Source organism: Ranitomeya variabilis, chromosome 1, assembly GCF_051348905.1.
Source record: "Ranitomeya variabilis isolate aRanVar5 chromosome 1, aRanVar5.hap1, whole genome shotgun sequence".
NCBI lineage: Eukaryota > Metazoa > Chordata > Amphibia > Anura > Dendrobatidae > Ranitomeya > Ranitomeya variabilis.
In genome coordinates this window covers 796,936,775-796,954,899 of record NC_135232.1, presented here as the reverse complement: position 1 = coordinate 796,954,899, position 18,125 = coordinate 796,936,775, and the positions used below count along the sequence as shown (strand labels likewise).

The 18,125-nt window shown below is 46.3% G+C and overlaps 1 protein-coding gene across 1 annotated transcript in view; it reads right to left on the bottom strand.

The window, feature by feature from the left end:
- DOHH (deoxyhypusine hydroxylase) overlaps positions 1–16,373 on the bottom strand; it is a 31,920-nt gene extending 15,547 nt beyond the window's left edge. The window contains exons 1-2 of the mRNA XM_077273572.1: positions 16,014–16,373; positions 6,014–6,090 (exon numbers count right to left, since the gene is read on the bottom strand). Coding sequence (XP_077129687.1) covers positions 6,014–6,090; positions 16,014–16,293 — 357 coding nt within the window. The 5' untranslated portion in view covers positions 16,294–16,373. The remainder of the gene's footprint in view (positions 1–6,013; positions 6,091–16,013) is intronic.
- Positions 16,374–18,125: the final 1,752 nt, after the last annotated feature.

The following is an 18,125-nucleotide window of genomic DNA, read 5'->3' as shown; positions in this document are numbered from 1 at the left end:
ATTTCTTATAGTGCACGCACAGTTACAGCGGCAGCCGTCGGCTTCCAGGTTCTAACAGGTGCCCGCTCATTAAGGTAATGAATATTCACCTCTCTCCACTCCCATAGGCTGTAGAGAGGTGAATAACAATGAGCTGGGACACCTGATCGACCAGCATGAAGGGCTGCTGGAAGCAGGAACGAGATGCTGAGAGGGCGCACAGGGAAGGTAAGGAGGTTTTTTATTTTTTTTAATGCTTTTCTCATGGAGGCCATACATACAAGGATGGGGATAAGGAGCCACGCATACAAGGACGGGAATACGGAGCCATGCAGACAAGGATAGGGATACAGATCCATGCAGACAAGGATGGGAATAAGAAGCCATGCATACAAGGATGGGAATAAGGAGCCATGCAGACAGGGATGGGAATAAGGAGCCATGCAGACAAGGATAGGAATAAGGAGCCAAGCATACAAGGATGGGAATACAGAGCCATGCATACAAGGATGGGAATACGGAGCCATGCAGACAAGGATGGGGATACAGATCCATGCAGACAAGGATGGGGGATAAGGAGCCATGCAGACAAGGATGGGGATTAGGGGACAATACGCGACTATACGCGAGTCAATAAGTTTTCCCAGTTTTTAAAGGCAAAATTAGGTGCCTTGGCTTATACTCGTGTCGACTTAGGCTTCTTTCACACTAGCGTCGGGCTCGGTCCGTCGCAGTGCATCGGGCCGAGGTCACCGACGCTAGCGTTGTCTCCGCCGCACAACAGGGGCAGCGTATGCATTTTTCCAGCGCATCCGCTGCCCCATTGTGAGGTGCGGGGAAGTGCGGGGAGGTGGGGGCGGAGTTCCGGCCGCGCATGCGCGGTCGGAAAAAGCGGACCGTCGGGAGCAAAAAACGTTACATGTAAGGTTTTTTGCTCCAGGCGGACCGCCACAACACGGCGCAACCGTCTCACGACGGTTGCGACGTGTGGCAATCCGTCGCTAATGTTAGTCAATGGAGAAAAAACGCATCCTGCAAGCACTTTTGCAGGATGCGTTTTTTTCTGAAAAACGACGCATTGTGACGGATTGCAGTTAACGCTAGTGTGAAAGTAGCCTTATACACGAGTATATACGGGATTTGCCAGATGTAAACACTTTTAACCCAACTGCAAGCGATTTGTACAAGGTCCCAGCATTTGACTTACTGATTAGTGGGGGCCTAAAACCTATCCTGTGGATAGATGATAAAAGGGTTGTTGTGAAAGTTAATACTGACGGCTGCTTTCAGAAACCTAAAAAAGGTTCTCATATCATACAGCCCAGAGCCTATATAAAGCACCGAGATTTGAGAACGGCATCTTATGAGAACTAGGTGAATGCCCTAAATCTAAACCTTCCAGCAGAAAGTCTAACGAGAGCCTTATCTGGATGCTCTAAATTCAGATCAAGACCATATCAAAACGAGAATGTCTTCCAAACTAACACATTTTGGAAGCGGTGGCCCTTCTACTGAAAAGCATTGTGGATATCACCATTTCTAAAAGGTCTCTTCCAAAGTAAAATAGACTTTTCAGTACCCAGGCAGAAAGATGAAAATCTTAGATTGGGGTGGTAGACTCAATCATGCAACAGGAAATACGGGACATTTCATAGGTGGAACGGGTCCCTGAAAACTAGTTTTCTTCAGCAAACAAGCTTTTCTTGGCGCAGTATGAATCTACCAGGATTATGGTGCAGACTTCAGTTAGTATGTTTTGCAAGACCTTCAGAATCAGAGGAATTGGAGGAAACTGTAGGACTTATGGAAATTCCAATGCAGATTTAAGACATCTACTGCAGCCAGAAAGTTTATGGGATTTAGGGAGAAAAGTAACTGTCTTGATGATTGACCAGGTCGCAAAGAGGTGCATTTGAGGGAGACCTCATCTTGACCTAAACTGACAAAATAGCTTTGGTGATGGACAAGTCTTCTGGACCCAGAACATCTACAAAACAGGAAGACTACTTGAGATCTCAAACAATGAGATGAACTGCAGATCAGGGCTGTGGAGTCGGTAAGCCAAACCTCTGACTCCTCAATTTCCATGACACCGACTCCACAGCTCTGCTGCAGATAGAGTGAGATCCAATTTTTCGTTTCATCAAAATATTCTGATTGCAGCAGATTGTAGTCGACCGTGTCTGGTTCTTCCCTGGTGATGGATGGTTTATGGTCAAGTATTGGCACTTTAGAGGGCCTTAAATATTGCTATATTGAAGCCTCACACAATGGAGCCATCTTTCCCGAAGAGATAGATGTACAGAATGTTATAACCAGCATCATCTGTTGCATCAGTAGTAATAGAATAACGTTGATTCAGAAGTCAAAGAACACCTCTAGAAATCCTGCTAGGATAACCCTCTTCCCCGAGGACTGACTTTCGTTCCAGTAGAAAAGGATGAATCTTTGCAGGACAAGACTGAAATTCAGGAGTGACATAGAAGTGGCATATGCCTTGCCACAAATCTCACTCCAGTCAGGATATGCCACAGCTCATTATGAATAAGATGAGCAGGCATTATCGGAACCCCATACCATCTTTGCCCATTTTGGCTGAACAATATTGCTGTGAACACGACAAAAATTCCAAAATTTTTGCAACTTTAAAAGTGTGTTATGCCACATTTCTGGTACAAAAACAAAACAAAAAAACAAAACAGATGAATAAGTGCTTGTTCTGACACTCGACTCCCCTATATTCTTGTTTATTGGTTGTTATCTAATAAGTGAGACAACATCTCACCAAGAAAATATTATTAATCCCAGATGACCTTTTAAGAACCCTAAACATTTAATTTTTGATTAAGGCTACTTTCACACTAGCGTCGTGCACTGCACGTCGCTATGCGACGTTGCAGCGTACCGACGCTAGCTGTGAATGCGCCGCACAACGGGGGCAGCGGATGCAGTTTTCCAACGCATCCGTTGCCCCATTGTGAGGTGCGGGGAGGCGGGGGCGGAGTTCCGGCCGCGCATGTGTGGTCGGAAATGCTGCAGACGACGCACGAAAAAACGTTACAAGCAACGTTTTTTGGTGGCGACGGTCCGACGCAACGGTCACACGACGGTTGTGATGTGTGGCAATGCGTCGCACTGCGTCGCTAATAAAAGTCTATGGAGAAAAAATGCATCCTGCAAGCACTTTTGCAGGATGCGTTTTTTCTGCAAAACGACGCATAGCGACGTGCAGTGCACGACGCTAATGTGAAAGTAGCCTAACTCAACCTTGGGTACTCCTGAAATAAAACACCTTGGTTGGGTTTATTCTTCAAACTCTAATATTAGTTTTGGCCTTTCACGACATTTGCCATACAAGTCGAAAGCGGGTGTGTGTTACAACCAGGCCTTGTCTCTAACAATCGTGGGTGGAGCGAAGTGCCACCCAGAATTGTTAATCTATTAAATGCCGCTGTCAAACTCGGATAGCAAGATTTAACAAGCATCGGCATAGGGAACGAGATTCCAAGTGCCCATACAGGCTGAATACATGAGGGGATTCCCTAACAAACAGGCATTCCACATATGTATTCAGCCTGGCTAGCAGAAGTAAATCATGCAGCTGAGGCGAAGAAAACTAAATGTCCGAGCACTACAAAATACTCGGAGACCACCCGAGCAACGAGTATACTCGCTCATCACTAGTTAACACCTATGAACTCTTGTCTGTGCAGCAGGGATTTATAAGTGGATGCTACATACACACACTATATGTGACAAAAACACTGTATATAAAAAAAAAAAAACCAAAGTATGCTGTTCACCCCCCCCAACATGCTTCATGGTTGGGTTGGTGTTCTTGGAGTTGTACACCTCCTTCCTCCAAACACAGTGAGTGGAGTGGTTACCAAAAAAGTTCTATTTTGGTCTCATCTGACCACATGACCTCTCATGCCTCCTCCTGATCATCCAGATGGTCATTGGCGAACTTCAAATGGGTGTGGACATGTGCTGGTGTGAGCAGGGGAATCTTGCGTGCCCAGCAGGATTTTAAATCAATAATGGCGTAGTGTGTTACTAACGGTAATGTTTGAGAGTGTCGTCCGAGCTCTCTTCAGGTCATTGATCAGGTCCTCCCGTGTAGCGCTGGGCTAATTCCGGACCTTTCTTAGAATAATCCTTACCCCACGAAGAGAGACCTTGTATAGAGTCCCGAATCGAGGAAGATTGACAATAATCTTGTGTTTCTTCCATTTTCTAATAATTGTGCTAACATTTGTTGCCTTCTCACCAAGCTGCATGCCTATTGTCCTGTAGCCCATCTCAGCCTTGTGCAGGTCTACAATTTTGTCCCTGGTCTCCTTAGACAGCTCTTTGGTCTTGGCCATGGTGTAGAGGTTGGAGTGTGATTTGAGTTTGTGAACAGGTGTCTTTTATACAGGAAACAAGTTCAAACCGGTGCAATTAATACAGGTAATGAGTGCAGAGCAGGATGGCTTCTGAAAGAACAATTAACAGGTCTGTGAGCAAGAATTCTTGCTGGTTGGTAGGTGATCAAATACTTATTTCATGTAAAAAATGCCAATTAATTATGTAAAAATCATACAATGTGATTTTCTGTTTTTTTTTTTTTTAATTTAGATTCTGTCTCTCACAGTTAAAGTATACCTACGATAAAAATTATAGACCTCTCCTGTCTTTGTAGATAGGAAAACGTAAAAGTCAGCAGTGTATCAAATACTTATTTTCCCCACTGTATAAACCTACTAGGAGCCAATATATTCGAATGTCTTCACATATATCACCAAGAGTCTATGCATTCTGATGTCTTCATTAATATATTCTTGGACCTGGCACCATTCCAGCAAGAGATGACGACTACAGGTTTGAACACTTACCCCACATCTAATTTTTCTTCTATTCTGTATTGATCACAGTTTGGATATCTACACGCTTAAGCTGGAGTCACACTAAACGACTTACCAACGATCACGACCAGCGATATGACCTGGCCGTGATCGTTGGTAAGTCGTTGTATGGTCGCTGGGGAGCTGTCACACAGACAGCTCTCTCCAGCAACCAACGATCAGGGGAACGACTTCGGTATCGTTGAAACTGTCTTCAACGATGCCGAAGTCCCCCTGCAGCACCCGGGTAACCAGGGTAAACATCGGGTTACTAAGTGCAGGGCCGCGCTTAGTAACCCGATATTTACCCTGGTTACCATTGTAAAAGTAAAAAACAAACAAACAAAAAAAAAAAACACTACATACTCACATTCTGATGTCTGTCACGTCCCCCGCCGGCGTCCACAGGGTTAAAACTGCTTTCGGCAGGAGCGCTGCTAATGCACACGCTGCTGCAGAGAGCTTCCCTGCACTGAATGTGTCAGCGCCGGCAGTAACGTCACCGCTGTGCTCCGCTTTACGGCCGGCGCTGACACAGTCAGTGCAGGGGAAATCTCGGCAGCAGCGCGTGCATTAGCAGCGCTCCTGCCGAAAGCAGTTTTAACCCTGTGGACGCCAGGGGACGTGACAGACATCAGAATGTGAGTATGTACTGGTTTTTTTTTTTTAACTTTTACAATGGTACCCAGGGTAAATATCGGGTTACTAAGCGCGGCCCTGCACTTAGTAACCCGACATTTACCCTGGTTACAAGTGAACACATCGCTGGATCAGCGTCACACACGCCGATCCAGCGATGACAGCGGGTGATCAGCGACAAAAAAATGGTCCTGATCATTCCCCAACGACCAACGATCTCCCAGCAGGGGCCTGATCGTTGGTCGCTGTCACACATAACGAGATCGTTAGCGGGATCGTTGCTACGTCACCAAAAGCATGACGTTGCAACAATATCGTTATGTGTGACTCAGCCTTTAGGCTTGAGTCATGCGAGTACAATCTGATTTTTCACACCTAGCATCCGATTTACATCCAAATGCAGTGCGATTTTAACATGAGATTAGATATTAGATGGAGGTCCTTCAGAAGAAAGAAAAGCATTCTAGCCACTACTGAATACATGTCTGGTAATCTATATTCCATATTACCTCTATAACTGAGTCTTGGCTATACTCTTTCAGCAGCTCCAGAACATCTGGATCTCCAATAGCCCCCAAAGCTTCACCTAGGGAGAGGAGACAGTGAGAATTACATTGACGCTCACACTAGATTTTCAGCATAAGGGCGTTACCTGCAATAATCATATACAAATTACAGAAGTTTAGAGAAACTACAAGTGCTTCTCACTAAATTCGAATATCATCAAAAAGTTAATTTATTTTAGTTCTTTAATACAAAAAGTGAAACTCATTATATAAAGTCATTATAAACAGGGTGATCTGTTTCAAATGTTTATTTCTGTTAATGTTGATTATGGCTTACAGCCAATGAAAACCCAAAAGACATCTGTGAGGGACAAGGGAGAATCCATTTTGAATTTTTAAGTTCAGGACATCTCCCTCCACTCCTGAATTGTGGTCCCACCCTTGGGATTGCACAGGCTCCTTGTTTTCTTTTAATTAAAAGAGCTAGGACAAGCTCTTCTGAAGCTGTTAACACAAGGGTGCAAACTCTTCTGCAGCTATAGAAACCTGATCCTCTTTGTGTGACCAAGCACATGGCACAGCAAGGCTAGAGGTATGGAATCTGGAAAATTACCTATAATAACAGAATACAATATTTCTAAGATGAGCCGAGCCCATATTCCGAATCGGCATTCCTTTCCCCACGTGCCCATATTATTTAGCCTCCTGTAGCACTCTGGATTATGGAGTTATAAAGCATAGCTAGCAGTATTTACACACGGTAGTCATATTTAGTCTCTATGCACAGATAAAATCCAGCGGAATCCAGTAGCGGTAGAACCAACCCATTCAGAGCTTCGGGCGCAAAGTTATGGGCCAGCCACAGTTCTAGGCAGAAAATCATATTCTCAGACATGGGAGGAGAGAGGCTGCGCCACCCAGAGCTGGGAGCAGATGTGTGAGGAAGCAGCCTAGGAGATATAAGGCAGCCCCTCATTTTGGACTGGGTTTTCTGATGACTGGAGGATACGTTTGCTGACACAGCCTTGAAAGCCTGTAGCTAAGATTTGGACCTGTGATCAATCAGCATCTCCCTGTGGTCACATGCTACATAACACAGTAATTGCAACCTATCTATACCCTATCCTTGTACTACACTCCTGACTTTATATATTTGATCTTGTATGTATTTGTATTTTCTAGTGCGCCTCCTCAGCAATTAAATATAAAATTAATACCGGTGTTTACGTACAGGTAATAGGATTTTACGGAGCCACGACAGCACCCCTACGAGAGAGGGGATCCGCCCACCTTCCGGACAGGAACCTACAGGATTTAAAGGGGCGGTCCCCCTCATCAGTCCAGTTTGTGTTTCAGAGCATAAGGGACACCGCCATTGAGTTAGTACATAAACATATATACTTAAACATTACTAAATACCATCACCTTCTAAAGAGTGATTTTTTAAAAGGCACACTTTTCCCAAAGGGTGCAGAAACCAGTGATCAACTACGGGGGGGAATGTGCGGGTGCTGTCGTGGCTCCGTAAAATCCTATAACCGGTACGTAAACACCGGTTTTCCTATCGCCACGACAGCACCCCTACGAGAGATTTTCAAAGATCAATCACCTGGGAGGGACTACAGCACTAAGTACTGAACGGCCAAAAACTAAATTGGCCTCTGATGATAGGTCAAGACGGTAGTGTCTATAAAAGGTGGAAGGAGATGACCACGTTGCCGCCTTACATATTACGTCTATGGAGACGTCCGCTCTTTCTGCCCAGGATGAGGCCATGGCTCGAGTAGAGTGGGCTCTGATGCCATCTGGTGGTGTCTGGCCTTTAGCCGTATAAGCAAGATATATGGCATCTCTTATCCATCTGGCGATAGACGTCTTAGTTACAGTCGCCCCCTTCCTTGGATTCTGAAAGGAAACAAACAGAGCCCTACTCTGCCTCCATGGTTCTGTTTTGTGTAGGTATTCTAATAAAGCTCTTCTAACATCCAACATGTGATATTTCTGCTCATCCGCTGAATTCGGATTGTCACAGAAAGATGGTAAAACTATTTCTTGACTTCTATGAAATTTAGAAGCTACTTTTGGTAGGTATGCGGGGTCCGGTTTTAATACTACCCTATCTTGAAAGACCATTAAATAAGGAGGATCTATCGACAATGCTTGTAAATCACTCACTCTCCTAGCAGAGGTCAGGGCTACCAGGAAGGCTGTTTTTAAAGTTAATTTTTTTATGGAGACAGAATCTAATGGCTCAAAGGGGGGTTCTGTTAAGGCGTCTAAAACCAAATTTAAATCCCATGGGGGTAATCTAGGAATATACACTGGGTTACTGCGTTCAGTGGCCCTAATAAATCGGGAAACCCATCTATTTCCCGCCACATCGTTGTTATATAACGCCCCTAAAGCTGAAATTTGGACTCTAAGGGTATTTACTGCCAAGCCCAATTCTCGGCCCTTCTGTAAAAACTCCAGAATAGCCGGAATTGGAACCTTGCATGAAAAGGGTTTTTGGTAGAAGGCAAGGAACTTTTTCCAAGTCTTAGCATAGATCTTGGTAGTAATCTCTTTCCGACTATTTAAAAGGGTAACTATCAGAGCCTCTGAAAACCCTCTTCTCAATAACTCCCTCTCAAATTCCACGCCGTCAGATGCAGGGATTCCACATTGGGGTAACGGAATGGACCCTGCGAAAGAAGCTCCGGACTGACTGGCAATACCCAGGGATCGGTCACAGACATTGTCCTGAGTAACGAGAACCATGCCCTCCTGGGCCAAAAGGGGGCAATCAGGATCACTCTCGCCCTCTACTCCCTGATCTTCCTGAGTACTATAGGGATCAGACACATTGGGGGGGGGGAACGCATAAGCCAGAGGGAAATCCCAGTGTATTTGAAGGGAGTCTATTATACAGGGCTTGTCCGCCACCCGAAGAGAAGCAAATCTGTTGGTCTGTCTGTTCTCTCTCGTTGCAAATAGGTCTATAACGGGCAATCCCCATAGGTCTACTATCCGTTTGAACACCCGTCGACTTAGAACCCATTCTCCCTGATGCAGAGAATGACGGCTGAGGTAATCTGCCTCTGTGTTGAGCTCTTCCTGAATGTGAACAGCTGACAGAGAGCGAAAGTGGGTTTCGGCTATGTTGAATATGTCTGTGGTGGTGTTCATTAGAGATCTTGACCTTGTACCTCCTTGATGGTTGAGATACGCTACTACTGTTGTGTTGTCTGATTGGACTCTTACATGTGAATCCTGCAGAGATGGTAGTAACCTGAGAAGGGCCTTTTTTACTGCCGTGAGATCCTTCCAATTGGAGGACTCCTGGGCCTCTAAGAGAGACCATTGCCCTTGAGCCCAAACATCTCCTATATGAGCTCCCCATCCTATTGGACTGGCATCGGTTGTAACCACGTTGTCTGGAACTATACTCCAGCGTACTCCTTTCCCTAAATGTCGCTTGTTTAACCACCATCTCAGACTGTGTAGAGTGGCGGCGGACAGCCTGAGTCTTCCGCTTAATTGCCCTTGAAGACTGCTCTCTGCATTCAAGACCTGGGCCTGCAACACCCGAGTGTGGAATTGAGCCCACTGAACGGCTGGTATGCAAGACGTTAGGGACCCCAGAAGGGACATAGCGTCTCTCAAAGTCAGATCTGTTTTTTTTGTTACTGTACTGACTTTGTGCAAAATCCTCTGCTTTTTCTCTTCCGGAAGGAAACATAGTTGCTCTTCCGAATTTAGCAGAATGCCTAGGAAAATCTGAGTCATTGATGGTTCCAATCTTGATTTTTCCATATTGACTATCCAACCCAAGTCCTGTAAGGAAGATATTACATGATTTAGGCGACCACCACACTGGAAAAACTAATTTCCCACTACCAGGAAGTCATCCAAGTAGGGTACAATTAACGTATCATGTTCTCGGACATAGGCCATTACTTCCACCATGACCCTAGTAAACACCCTCGGTGCCATAGATAGACCAAACGGCATTGCAGTAAACTGAAAGTGTCTGACCTGGTCGTTTAAGCGCACCGCCATTCTGAGGAATTGTTGATGATCCTGGTGAATGGGCAGATGGTAATACGCATCTTTTAAATCCAGGACTGTCATATAACATCTGGGAAAAAGAAGTTTAGTTGCCGTTTTAATAGATTCCATTTTAAAGGCATGATATTGTAGATGTTTGTTCAATCTCCGTAAATTTATGATGGTTCGAAAGGATCCATCTGGTTTGGAGATTAAAAATAAAGGGGAATAGAACCCTTTCCCCTGCTGATGTTTAGGAACCTCCACTATAACTTTCTTCTGTATTAACGTCTGGACCTCTTTCTCAAGGGCCTCTTGTTGGTGTAAGGAATCGGGGGCAGTCAAGATATAAAAATCAGAAGGTTTTTCCCGGAACTCTAATTTTAACCCTGAATTAATTATACCTAAAACCCAATTGCTTGCAGATATTTTAGCCCACTGAGCATAGAAATATTTTAACCTGCCCCCTACTGGAAGATTTTTATTAGCGATAATTTCTTCTTCTTCTTGAGGAAGATGATGAGGTATTAAAGTCCGAACCTTTCTTTTTTGGGTCCGTTGGTTCCCAGTCTCGGTTGTGGTAAGGTCTTCGGTATTGGAAGCGTCTTCTGAAGGTATTCCTAAAGGTAGGATTGAAAGTTTTAGGAAAACCTTTCTTCCTATCCTCAGCCTTAGCTAGGATGTCATCCAATACCGGGCCAAACAGGTACTCACCCCTACACGGTATTGTACACAGTTTAGCTCTCGCCTGGGCATCCCCTTTCCAGGTCTTAAGCCATAGGGCTCGGTGAGCAGCATTTGAGAGACCCGCCGATCTCGCTGCTAATTTTAAGGAATCCACTGATGCATCCGCTAAATACGCCACACCATCCCGTATTTGCGAAAGGGAGTTCAGCATCTTGTCTCTTGGCACCTTGGATTTCAGCTGTTCCTCCAGCTGGGATATCCACACCATAACGGATCTAGCCGTACATGTGCTAGAGATAGCAGGTTTGAACGCCCCCGCAGATGACTCCCATACTTTTTTCAAAAACATGTCCGCCTTCCTATCCGACAGATCTTTTAGAAGGCCCACATCCTCCAGCGGCAAAGTACCGGCTTTAGATGTAGAAGCCACCGCTGCGTCCACTTTCGGGACTTTCATCCATTCTGCCAGATCATTGTCTTCAAAGGGATACCTCCTCTTGGCTGATGACGGCAGGAAACCCTTATCCTGCTTATCCCATTCCCGTTTTATAAGGGTCTTAACTGTATCCACAACCGGGAATGCTTTACGACTCCTCTGGCACAAGCCCGCAAACATTATGTCCTGTGCGGACCTTGGTTCCTTGCTCTCTGTAACACCCATGGTAGCTCGGACTTCTTTAACTAACGTGTCCATGTTATCCACTGAGAAACAAGGCCTTCCCTCTTCATCTGAGGAGGATGGAGATGAGGAGCGGGAACATTCACCTTCTTGCAGGGACAGACTAGATCCCGGAGATATGTCCCTGCCCGACCTTCCCTGGCGGCTGCTTTTAAGGGAATAGCTTATTTCCTCCCTGATGACCGCTCTAAGGTCTGATGACCGAAGGGGAGCTTCCTCTTCTAAGGTCTGACATATTAATAGATGAATGTGGATAAAATCTGCGCTGCTGTGACAAATAATGAATCCAGATATAGTTGTAAGGTGTTCAGGTGGTTTATTCAACGCGTTTCGAAGCTCATGGCTTCTTCTTCAGGAAGTTTCCACACAAAGATATCTTTGTGTGGAAACTTCCTGAAGAAGAAGCCATGAGCTTCGAAACGCGTTGAATAAACCACCTGAACACCTTACAACTATATCTGGATTCATTATTTGTCACAGCAGCGCAGATTTTATCCACATTCATCTATTATAACGTCTCTAAGAGGTCGCAGCGCCGACCTGTGGATCTGCAGCAGCTGACAAATTACACGCCTTTACTTTGCACCATCAGGTGAGCAGTTCTCTCATAATTCTTTAAGAGCAGTCCTGAGGATAAGGCCCTATATGCGCTTTTTTGTCTCCTGTTCTTCTATACAAGGTCTGACATATGCAAGCCTGACACAGCCTCTTGGTATAACTGTCAGGCATTGGAGTCGTGCATAGAGCACATTGCTTGTGCTTAGATTTAGTTGTTTTTTCCCCTAAAACAAAGCACACAATAACAGACCATATCAGCACCAGGAGTTTTGTTTAACACTCACCATAAGGCTGACTTTGTGAATACCGATTCTGAAGGAGTGGGATTCAAATGTGACGCTGGGGCGCTCGCACGTTGCCCCCGTACCACGCTGCTGCTGCTTCTTCTTGAGCGGCCGTTACCGTCTTTACTGCGCTGCTCCGTTCCCTCTCCATGAGGGTGCTCGGCGTCCCCGACTGAGGACATAGCTGCACGCATCATCCCAAAGGCGGCGCTCTTTTACAACGCTGCAGCGCTCCTCCCCCGGCTTACCCCGGAAGTGTAAGAACTACTTCCGGGTTCACCAGCGCCGGTGTGCACCGCGCTCAACTGCGGACCAGGACGGCACTGCCCGACTCCTGGGACGTGATCCACTTGGCCAGACGAGGGGGGGTCTGTCAGCAGAACACCCCCGACGCTGCTTCCGAGCCCCCGATTCTGCCGTTCCTAAAGACACCGCGCAGAGGCATGGAGGCCCGGGTAAGACTGCCTGCAGGCTCCCGCCGTACGGACAGGAACCCAAACTGGAGTGATGAGGGGGACCGCCCCTTTAAATCCTGTAGGTTCCTGTCCGGAAGGTGGGCGGATCCCCTCTCTCGTAGGGGTGCTGTCGTGGCGATAGGAAAATTTGGCTGCTCTCATCTCAATCCAGGAATCCCCATGTCCGCACGCCCCGTTGGTTATATTATACGCAACCGCAGGGTTGGTTCCTGACCCGATATAAGCCTGCTGTCGGACGGGGCTTATTTTAAAATGAGGAACTGGTGGCAGAATACCGTACAGTTTTAGTGAGGAACTCTGGCAGTGACGGCCGGGAGGTTTAGATATATATCCCCAGGCTGGACTGGTGATATATATCCCCCCTCACTGGGAGCGCCTCACTAACTTGTACCTATAAAGGAAGCCTTTCCAGAGACTGTTTGCCCCGGTGCAGTTCCCTGTCTGACCTGAGGCAAGTGGTGGCGCCAGAGAGCCGATCCCTCCCGGGTCCTTCTCTCCCCTCCACAGAGGTGAGCGAAGTCGATGCACCCCTTTCCCTGTGAGATCCCTTACAACATCTCAGTAAATTAAATTAACAAAAAACCTGCAAAGGCTTCCTAACGTTTAAAAAGGTCCCTTACCCTGTTCCAGTAGTTCCACAATCATGGGGGGAAGACTGCTGACTTGACCGATGTCCAGAAGATTGTCATTAACGCACTCGACAAGGAGGGTAAGCCACAAAAGATCATTGTTAAAGAAGCTGGCTGTTCACGGAGTGCTGTATCCAAGCATATTAATGGAAAGTTGAGTGGAAGAAAAAAAACCCAAAAAGTGTGGAAGAAAAAGGTGCACAAGCAACCGGGATAACCACAGCCTTGAAAGGATTGTGAAGAAAAGGCCATTCAAAAATTTGGAGTGGACTGCTGCTGAAGTCATTGCTTCAAGGGCCACCACGCACAGATGTATCTAGGACATGGGCTACAAGTGTCACATTCCTTGTGTCAAGCTACTCATGACCAATAGACAACGCCAAAAGTGTATTACCTGGGCCAAGGAGAAAAATAACTGGACTGTTGCTCAGTGGTCCAAGGTTTTGTTGTCAGATGAAAATTTTGCATTTCATTTGGAAATCAAGGTCCCAGAGTCTGGAGGAAGAGTGGAGAGGCACACAATCCAAGCTGCTTGAGGTCTAGTGTGAAGTTTTCACCATCAGTGATCAGTCTACCAGGAAATTTAAGAGCACTTCATGATTCCTTCTGCCGACAAGCTTTTTGGAGATGGAAATGTAATTCTCTGGCAGGACTTGACACCTGTCCACACTGCCAAAAGTACCAATAACTGGTTTAAAAACAACAGTATCACTGGGCTTGATTGACCAGCAAACTTGCCTGACCTTAACCCCATAGAGAATCTATGGGGTATTGTCAACAGGAAGAGGAGAGACACCAGACCCCACAATGCAGATGAGCTGAAGGCTGTTATCAAAGCAACCTGGGCTTCCATAACATGACAGCAGTGCCACAGACTGATCGCCTCCATGCCACACCACATTGATGCAGTAATTGATGCAAAAGGAGCCCCAACCAAGTATTAAGTGGATCGACTGAACATACGTTTCAGTAGGCGAACATTTTGGATGTTAGAATCATTTTTTCAAGCTGGTGTTATAAAGTATTCTAATTTACTAAGATAATGACTTTTGGGTTTTCATTGTCTGTAAGCCATAATCATCAACATTAACAGAAATAAACACTTGAAGTAGATCATTCTCTTTGTAATGACTATATAATATATGAGTTTCACTTTTTGTATTGAAGAACTGAAATAAATTTACTTTTTGATTATATTCTAATTTTGTGAGATGCACCTGTAGATCTGGCAGAATGAGCTATTAATGATTCCGAAGGGGATAGATCTTAACTTTTGCATCTTTCGAAGATAGTCTGATTGATCTAGTTTGCCAACATATTTTTTTTTTGTAGATCTTCTTCCCTTTATTGGGACCACCATACTGCATAAAGATTTAGATTTTTCATCCAGGCTTCAGTTTGTTGCAAGTAAAAGAGCATGATCCTTTTGACATCCAAAGCATGGAATAATTCTCTGTCAGATTTAGACAAAAGGAAGGGAGGACTGTCTGCTGAGACATATGAAAAAGTCTGTTGTAACTTTAGGCAAAAATGGTGGATCCAGCTGGAGAACTATCCTATCTTCTAGGATCTTTAGATAAGATTCCCCGATAGAGAGCGCTTGGATCTCACTCTTCTGGCTGTTATGGCGACTAGAAATGCCGCTTTTCTTGACAGTTTATATGTATCGCAGACATTGGTTCATAGGGAAGCATAAGTGAGACCCTTAAACACAATAATCAAATCCCAAGAAGGGATTCTATTTGATCTTCTAGGATTTATTTCAGAGAGGCTGACAAATCTTTTTATCCATGGTATGGGGATGTCCAGTTATTCAATCCTTTTGGAACGAGGTAACCTCGTTACTAACCTCCCTCGTACATATTTCCATTCCTTTGAATCCACTAGCATGCTTGTTCGGGGTACTGGAAGAAGAGACATGGGGACACCATGTTCAAGTTTTTTTGAGAGAAACGCCCTTCCTGGCAAGGAAAATAATAGCATTGCGTTGGATGGGAAACAGTCACCCATCTCTCAGGGCCTGGATTGATTTGGTGAACTCAATTATACCTTATGAGCGCACGTTATACAAAAATAGGGGTTGTTTGGGGAAATTTGGTAAGATCTGGGATATATGGAACTCATCACACCTCACCATGTCGTCACGTGACAGATAGCCTAGCTTCACTATAATGAGTTTTATTACACTGACACACTGCCCTCAGGCACCGCCACGCAGCCCCGCCGCCCCCAGGCACCGCCACGCAGCCCTGCCGCCCCCAGGCACCGCCACGCAGCCCCGCCGCCCCCAGGCACCGCCACGCAGCCCCGCCGCCCTCAGGCACCGCCACGCAGCCCCGCCGCCCCCAGGCACCGCCACGCAGCCCCCAGGCACCGCCACGCAGCCCCGCCGCCCCAGGCACCGCCACGCAGCCCCGCCGCCCCCAGGCACCGCCACGCAGCCCCGCCGCCCTCAGGCACCGCCACACAACCCTGCCGGCCTCAGGCACCGCCACACTCCTGTCTCTCCAGGCTACCCACAAACACACAATGAATACTTGTCGCCCTCTAGTGGTTACAAGCCTCATTATATAACACCCATGAGTTCCCTCCGGGCCGACTACACAGCGCTGTAATGAGGGTCACGTGCTTGCTTTGGGCGGTAATGTCGCCCGTGACTACCTGCTTCGTGGCGCACCATGGGCTCCTGACTCCGGTCCCGCAGCACCGAGCACAGTACGGGCACCGCGCTCCGCTCTCTCATCTGCCCCAAGCAGTAAGCCAGTTCGTGCTTTAGAAGCGCCGATTTATCTCCAAAGCCGCGGCCGATCCATTCCACAGCTTCCCGTACGCCCAGGTTACGAAGAGTGAACAGAGCGCGGAATCGGGCTGGTAAAGCTACACCCGGGTCCAGCAGCAGCCGGCCAACACTCGCCACCTGGGTGTTGCTGGGCGCCGCCATTTTACACTGAGGGAAAGCTATGGCGTAGAGGAAGTGACGGACCAGTTGCTAGGAGGATACGGCGCAGGGAAGGAGCGCCACTTCCGGCCTGTCCCGGCACTGCAGGAGCACGGCTCGCCCTCTAGTGGCCAGGTCCTGAACAATGTTTCACCAGCCTACAATCATTTTGCTGCGACCATGTATCTAATGGGGGAAATTCTACTGACAGGGGTGACAGCAGAATGGGTGCTGCGCTGACCACGGGGGAGGATACACGGGAGCGTCTGCTGTGACTACAGGGGAGAGTCTGGGATTAGGAATGGGGCCCCTGTGACTACAGCAGGAAGTTACTCCTGTAGCCAGCATTTAGGAAGGCTACTTTCACACTAGCGTCGTGCACTGCACATCGCTATGCGTCGTTTTGGAGAAAAAACGCATCATGCAAAAGTGCTTGCAGGATGCGTTTTTTTCTCCATAGACTTTTATTAACGACGCAGTGCGACGCATTGCCACACGTCGCAACCATCGTGCGACGGTTGCGTCGGACCGTCGCCACCAAAAACCATTGCTTGTAACGTTTTTTGGTGCGTCGTTCCCGTCTTTTCCGACCGCGCATGCGCGGCCGGAACTCCGCCCCCGACTCCCCGCACCTCACAATGGCGCAGCGGATGCGTTGAAAAACAGCATCCGCTGCCCCCGTTGTGCAGAGCTTCCACAGCTAGCGTCGGTGTGCCGCCATGTCGCATAGCGACGTGCAGCGCACGACGCTAGTGTGAAAGTAGCCTAAATGACGTCATGACTGAGCGGCTCTACTGAGCTCAGCAATCTACTGCCGATCTCCAATGTCGACGACACAAGCAGCCGAGATCCATGATCGAAGATCTCAGACGGGGCGGACACTGACAGCTTGGGGCCCCTGTGCAAGAAATGTGTAAAGCCCCCTCCTTTTATGGCTACAAAGCTACATATATATATTACATACATAAAGCCACACACATGTATATATCTTACATAGTCTCCTTTACTATGCATATTGCCATCCCTTATTACACAGTGACCTCTTCTGTTATGTACAGCACCGTCCCCTATCAGATTATATAGAACCCTGTCTTTATTACATACTGTCCTGTCTTGTTAGATTCATAATGCAATGATAGCTGATGGAGCATGGGAAAGCTTCTTCTCTAATGGAGGAGCTGATGGACTGGTAGTCTGGTCACTGGCTGCTCCATCAGCAGTCATTTTATATCTAACAAGAGAGGGGACTATGTAATGAAAAAGGGCGCTGTTAATAACTAACAAAAATAAACTATGTAAGAATCAGCACTGTAAACCAGCAGAGGAAGCTATATAATAAGGGACGGCACCATATATAACTAGAGAGGATGGTACGTAATAAGGGACGGTGATATACATAATAAAAGAGGAAACTATGTAACTAAGGACTGTACTATACATAGTGAGTATACTATATACTAAGGGCCTGTGTTATACATAAGTGAGTACACTATATGCTGAGGGATTGTGCTATACATAATGAGTACACTATATATTGAGAGACTGTGCTATATGTAAGTGAGAATATTATATACTAAGGAACTGTGCTATACATAATAAGTGATTACAATATATACAGTAAGGAAAAAAGTATCTAGTCAGCCACCAATTGTGCAAGTTCTTCCACTTAAAAAGATGAGAGGTAGGCCACAACTATGAGAGGCAAAATTGAGAAAACAAATCCAGAAAATCACCTTGTCTGATTTGTCAAGATTTATTTTTCAAATTATGGTGGAAAATAAGTATTTGGTCATTAACAAAAGTTCTTTTCAATATTTTGTTATATATCCTTTGTT